This window comes from Chiloscyllium plagiosum, unplaced genomic scaffold, assembly GCF_037043375.1.
Source record: "Chiloscyllium plagiosum isolate Xiang-an unplaced genomic scaffold, Cpla_swu_hap1 HiC_scaffold_38, whole genome shotgun sequence".
NCBI lineage: Eukaryota > Metazoa > Chordata > Chondrichthyes > Orectolobiformes > Hemiscylliidae > Chiloscyllium > Chiloscyllium plagiosum.
Genome location: NW_028270176.1, coordinates 22,295,229 through 22,302,375, shown reverse-complemented (window position 1 = coordinate 22,302,375; position 7,147 = coordinate 22,295,229). Strand labels below are relative to the sequence as shown.

General features: G+C 51.3%; 1 protein-coding gene across 1 annotated transcript in view; it reads left to right on the top strand.

Moving 5' to 3' along the window:
* Positions 1–7,147, top strand: part of bcl3 (BCL3 transcription coactivator) — a 75,784-nt gene that overhangs the window by 28,049 nt on the left and 40,588 nt on the right. The window contains exon 3 of the mRNA XM_087981025.1: positions 5,795–5,903. Within this exon, the coding sequence (XP_087837151.1) occupies positions 5,795–5,903 (109 nt within the window). The remainder of the gene's footprint in view (positions 1–5,794; positions 5,904–7,147) is intronic.

Sequence of the window (7,147 nt, the reverse complement as noted above, 5' to 3'; positions counted from 1 at the left end):
CGTGGGAAATTGTCCCATAGTGCCCAGGGATGTGCAGGTTAGGGTGGATTGGCCATGGGAAATTGTTCCATAGTGTCCAGGGATGTGCAGGTTAGTGTGGATTGGCTGTGGGAAATTGTCCCATAGTGCCCAGGGATGTGCAGGTTAGGGTGGATTGGCCATGGGAAATTGTCCCATAGTGTCCAGGGATGTGCAGGTTAGGGTGGATTGGCCATGGGAAATTGTCCCATAGTGCCCAGGGATGTGCAGGTTAGGGTGGATTGGCCATGGGAAATTGTCCCATAGTGCCCAGGGATGTGCAGGTTAGGGTGGATTGGCCATGGGAAATTGTCCCATAGTGCCCAGTGAGGTGCAGGTTAGGGTGGACTGGCCATGGGGAATTGTCCCATAGTGCCCAGGGATGTGCAGGTTCGGTGCATTAAGTCAGGGATAAATGCAGAGTAATGGGTTTGTGTGGGATACCCTTCGGAGGGTCGGTGTGGCCTTGATGGACCAAAGAGCCTGCTTCCACACTGTCGGGATTGTACGAAGTCACATTTCCCCACGTTATACTCCACTTGGGCCAAGCTTTTCATCTCCACCTGAACCAGGCTCGATCCCTGTGCAGAATCAGTGCTGCCCTCAGCACCTGGGTTCCCTCCCACACCCACCTTTGTGATAAACGTGAGGATAGCACATTCCCTTCCCTCACAGCTATCGAGTTTAAACATCTGAGGCGCTTCTTCACGAACCCAGCCCCCGTTTTACCAGCTCACTGTCCACTTCTGATTCGCCTGTCCTCTGTTCTGATCAACAAGAGACTTAGAAATCCATTCTGACCTTATTTATCACATTGAGTAATGTACATTCCCAAATAACAGATGTTGATCTAATTGGTTCACGGTTACTTCACTCCCTTTTCAAATAAAGGTGTTCCACTGGCAATTCTCCAACTCTCTGGAGATTTTCCAGAGTCTAAGTGAGATTAAACACAGAAAATCATAGAATCATAGAATCCTGACGCAGTGGAAACAGGCCATTCAAGATCAAAGAACAAAGACACTTTACAGCCCAGGAACAGGCCCTTCAGCCCTCCAACCCTGAGCCAATCCAAATCTACTGTCTAAACCTGTTGGTCATTCCGAAGCATCTGTATCCCTCTGCTCCCCACCTACTCATACATTAGTCCAGACGCATCTTAACTGAATCTACCGAGCCTGCCTCTACCACCTCTGCTGGTAACGTGTCCCAGATGCCCACCACCCTCTGTGTGAAGTACTTAACGCATGTATCCTCCTTAAACTTTCCACCTCTCACCTTGAAACAGTGACCTCTCGTTATTCAGCCCAACTCATCAACAGCGACCCTCCGAAGAGTAACACACCCAGTCCCATTCCCCCGACACTATTACTCGACATTTACCCCTGACTAATCCACCCTAACCTGCACGTCCCTGGGCACTATGGGACAATTTCCCATGGCCAATCCACCCTAACCTGCACATCCCTGGGCACTATGGGACAATTTCCCATGGCCAACCCACCCTAACCTGCACATCCCTGGACACTATGGGACAATTCCCCATGGCCAATCCACCCTAGCGTGCACATCCCTGGACACTATGGGACAATTCCCCATGGCCAATCCACCCTAACATGCACATCCCTGGACACTATGGGACAATTTCCCGTGGCCAATCCACCCTAACCTGCACATCCCTGGACACTATGGGACAATTTCCCATGGCCAATCCACCCTAACCTGCACATCCCTGGACACTATGGGACAATTTCCCATGGCCAATCCACCCTAACCTACACATCCCTGGGCACTATGGGACAATTTCCCATGGCCAATCCACCCTAACCTACACATCCCTGAGCACTATGGGACAATTTCCCATGGCCAATCCACCCTAACCTGCACATCCCTGGACACTATGGGACAATTTCCCGTGGCCAATCCACCCTAACCTGCACATCCCTGGACAGTATGGGACAATTTCTCGTGGCCAATCCACCCTAACCTGCACATCCCTGGACAGTATGGGACAATTCCCCGTGGCCAATCCACCCTAACCTGCACATCCCTGGACAGTATGGGACAATTTCCCGTGGCCAATCCACCCTAACCTGCACATCCCTGGACACTATGGGACAATTTCCCATGGCCAATCCACGCTAACCTGCACATCCCTGGGCACTATGGGACAATTTCCCATGGCCAATCCACCCTAACCTGCACATCCCTGGACACTATGGGACAATTTCCCATGGCCAATCCACGCTAACCTGCACATCACTGGGCACTATGGGACAATTCCCCGTGGCCAATCCACCCTAACCTGCACTGTGGGAGGAAACCGGAGCACCCGGAAGAAACCCACGCAGGCACAGGGAGAATGTGCAAACTCCACACAGCCAGTCGCCTGAGGGTGGGATTGAACCTGGGTCACTGGCGCCGGGAGGCAGCATTGCTAACCACTGAGCCACCGTGCCACAACGAAATAGTTGCAGGCGTGGTCCATTCGGCCCTTTGAGCCTGTACCACTAGCCCGTACGATCGTGGCAATCTCAGTAGAGGTCGCTCTGTGGTGATGCGCATTTTGTTCATGAGAATTCATCGCTGTAATGCGACTGACGAATGGGGACACTGTTTCTAAAGCACAAACGTTTAAGGTGTGTGTTGGTGATAACACAATTCCTGCCCCTTTGGTTTGAACCATGCTGCTATTCTGCCGTATTCTTATAACAGGATTACATGAGAATGGAACTACCACATTTCAACAGGACCAAATTGTATCCCATTCGCACCCTCTCCCCGTACCCCTTGATCCATTTAGTCCCCTGTTCCAGCTCCCTCTTGGATATATCTAATGAACTGGCCCCCAGCAGCTTCCTGTGGGACAGAATTCCACAGGTTCCCAACTCCCTGAGTGAAGAAATTCTCCCTCATCTCAGTCCGGAATGGCTTCCCCCTTTAGTCTTAGACTGTGACCCCCTAGTTCTGGATTCCCCCAACATTTCTCCCACATCCAGCCTGTCCTGTCCCACCAGGATTGTATACGTTTCTATGAGAATCCACCCCCACATTCCCCTAAATTCCAGTGAGTCCAAGCCCAGTCGATCCAGACTTCCTTCATGTGTCATTCCCAGGAATCAGTCTGGTGAACCTTCGCTGGGATCCCTCAAGACTAGGAGACTGAAACTAGACACAGTCCTCAAGGAGTAGCCTCAGCGAGGCCCTGGGTAACTGCAGCAAGACCAGAGAATCCACTTCCATTTTCATTATTCCCTCCTAGCATGGGGGCATCCTGGGCTAGATCAACATTAGTCAGCCGTCCTAATCAGTTCAGAGATAGCCACATGGCTGTGGGTCTGGAGTCACGTGTAGGCCCAGACCAGGTAAGGATGGCTGTTTCCTTACCTGAAGGACATTCATGACCCAGATGGGGTTTTTTTTCCCAATAATCAGCAATGGATTCATGGTCATCTTCCCGCTCTGAATTCCCATTTTGATTTGTTGAATTCTATCTCCCACCACCTGCAGGGTTGGAAGCTGGATTCCAAGAAAGCTCCTGTGTCTCTGGGATTGATAGTCTAGAGTTCACGGCATCAGACTAAACATCAGACCAGAAGACACAACAGCAGAAACTGGGCCATTCGGCCCATTGAGTCTGCTCCGCCATTCGATCCTGGATGACATGTTTCCCAACCCCATTCTCCCGCCTTCTCCCTGCAACCCTTGACCTCCCTCTCTCTAACCAGGAACCGATCCATCTCTGTCTTAAACACACTCAGTGACGTGTTCCCCCAGGGCACTCTGCGGGAGTGAGTCCCACACATTCCTCACCCTCCAGCTGAAGAAATTCCTCCTCAACTCAGTGCTCCAGGGTCACCCACTCGCTCTGAGGTTCCTAGTCCTCCCTCTCACCTCCTCCATTTCCATCCTTACCTTCAGCTACTTCCTTGAACATTCGGGGATGTATCCCATCAGATCCAGGGGACCAGGCCCAATCATTTCCCCGGCATTTTGCTCTTGGGTGAATGTGGCTTAATCTGCCCCTACTCCCACCTGGTTACGTGGTGTTTGTTGAACAGTGTCTGGGTCGGGGCATTAACAGCTCCTTCCCTGGTCTCACCACTTGCTCGGACGCCGGGAAAGAATTGGATTGATGGGCTTTGTTGACAGGGGGTCAGAGAATGACAGGGAGGGAGGGCAAACCCATAGCACTGACCCTCCGACAGTGCCCACTCCCTCAGCACTGACCCTCCAACAGTGCCCACTCCCTCAGCACTGACCCTCTGACAGTGCCCACTCCCTCAGCACTGACCCTCCAACAGTGCGGCACTCCCTCAGCACTGACCCTCTGACAGTGCCCACTCCCTCAGCACTGACCCTCCGACAGTGCCCACTCCCTCAGCACTGACCCTCTGACAGTGTGGCACTCCCTCAGCACTGACCCTCCAACAGTACGGCACTCCCTCAGCACTGACCCTCTGACAGTGCCCACTCCCTCAGCACTGACCCTCCAACAGTGCCCACTCCCTCAGCACTGACCCTCTGACAGTGCCCACTCCCTCAGCACTGACCCTCTGACAGTGCCCACTCCCTCAGCACTGACCCTCTGTCAATGCCCACTCTCTCAGCACTGACCCTCCGACAGTGCCCACTCCCTCAGCACTGACCCTCGAACAGTGCGGCACTCCCTCAGCACTGACCCTCCGACAGTGCCCGCTCTCTCAGCACTGACCCTCTGACAGTGCCCGCTCTCTCAGCACTGACCCTCCGACAGAGCAACACTCCCTCAGTGTCCAGAGATGTGTAGGCTACATGGATTAGCCATGGGAAAGGCAGGTTTTTGGGATGGTTTAGGGAGAGGGATGCTCTTCAGAGGGTTGGCGTAGACTCGATTGGTTGCGTGTCCTGTATCCACACTGGAGGGATTCAATGATTCTTAGCTCCCTCTTATATCTTTCCCCTCTCACCCTAAACCTATGCCCCTCTAGCTCTGGACTCCCCCACCCCAGGGAAAAGACTTTGTCTATTTACTCTATCCATGCCCCTCATGGTTTTGTAAACCTCTATAAGGTCACCCCTCAGCCTCCGACGCTCCAGGGAAAACAGCCCCAGCCTGTTCAGCCTCTCCCTGTAGCTCAGATCCTCCAATCCTGGCAACATCCTTGTAAATCTTTTCTGAACCCTTTCAAGTTTCACAACATCTTTCCGATAGGAAGGAGACCAGAATTACACACAATATTCCAACAGTGGCCTAACCAATGTCCTATACAGCCGCAACATGACCTCCCAACTCCTGTACTCAATACCCTGACCGATAAAGGAAAGCATACCAAACACCTTGCCCCTGCTTCTCCTCACACAGTGTGCCAAGGCTCAGTCTCTCTGTCTCGCTCAGCCATCTCTCGCTTCCTTGTTTCTTGCCAGCTGCAAGGGCAAAACCATATCTAACAGGCTGGAGGAGAGGGGCTGAATGGCCTCCTGTTCCTGTGTAACAGGTTGGAGAAGGGGTGCTGAACGGCCTCCTGTTCCTATGTAACAGGCTAGAGGAGGGAGGCTGAATGGTCTCCTGTTCCTGTGTAACAGGCTAGAGGAGGGAGGCTGAATGGTCTCCTGTTCCTATTGAACAGATAATGCCTGATCTCTGAGGGTCGGAACAGCCCTGGTCTGTGAGCTTTGATTAGTTTCTCCAGCGGACAGGGTGATGTTTGGTGTTGGAGGCTTCGAGGTGTGGAATCCAGGAGAGAGCGGAGCCAAGCTGATCTGACTCTATGTCTGTCTTTCTCGTTGTGTTCAGGCCCCTGCACATCGCTGTGGTCCAGGAGGACAGCGCAATGGTCGATAAACTCATCCAACTCCTCCAGCTGGGGAGAAAGGACCTGGATATTTACAATAACCTTCGACAGGTAAGGGTCCGAGATAGAGAGAGAGAGATTAACACACACTCACAGGGCAGAGACACAGGGGAGAGAGGGAGAGAGACACAGGAGAGAGAGAGAGAGAGAGAGACACACACACACAGACAAAGACACATACACACACACAGATAGAGAAAGCCACACACAGGAGAGAGATTAACACCCACCCACTGGAGAGACACACAGGATAGAGAGACACACACAGAGGAGAGAGATGAGAGAGAGAGAGAGACAAGGGGAGAGAGAGGGGAGATGGACACAAATGAGCGAGACATGAGAGAGAGAGAGAGAGACACATAGAAGAAAGAGTGATACATGAGACAGAGGCACAAGCAAGAGATAGACAAAAGAGAGGGAGATAAAAGAGAGTGAGAGAGACAGGAGAGAGAGGAGCACAACAGAGTGAGATGAGAGAGAGGGAGAGACAACAGAGAGAGGGGGAGACAGACAAAGAGAGAGAGCGAGAGAGAAGAAAGAGATTAACACAGACATGTAAGAGGAGGACAAGAGAAAGAGAGAGAGAGAGAGCCAAATACACAAAAGTTAGAGAGATGTACACATGCAAGGGAGAAAAATCAACAGACAAAAGAGATAGAGAGAGAGAGAGAGAGACACACACAAAAGAGAAAAAGTATAACATAGCAAAGATAAGTGGGAAAACGGAGGACTGGGAAGCTTTTAAAGAGCAACAGAGGATTACTAAGAAGGAAATACGCAGAGGAAAAATGAGGTACAAAGGTAAACTGGCCAAGAATATTAAGGAGGATAGTAAAAGCTTTTTTAGGTATGTGCAAGGCAAAAAAATGGTTAGGACAAAAATTGGGCCCTTGAAGACAGAAACAGCGGAATATATTACGGGGAACAAAGAAATGGCAGAAGAATTAAATGGGTACTTCAGATCTGTGTTCACTGGGGAAGACACAAGCAATCTCCCTGAGGTAACAGTGGCTGAAGGACCTGAACTTAAGGGAATTTATATTTGCCAGGATTTGGTGTTGGAGAGACTGTTAGGTCTGAAGGTTGATAAGTCTCCGGGGCCTGATGGTCTGCATCCGAGGGTACTGAAGGAGGTGGCTCGGGAAATCGTGGATGCGTTGGTGATTGTTTTCCAGAGTTCGATAGATTCGGGGTCGGTTCCTGAGGATTGGAGGGTGGCTAATGTTATACCACTTTTTAAGAAAGGTGGGCGAGAGAAAGCAGGAAATTATAGACCAGTTAGTCTGACCTCAGTG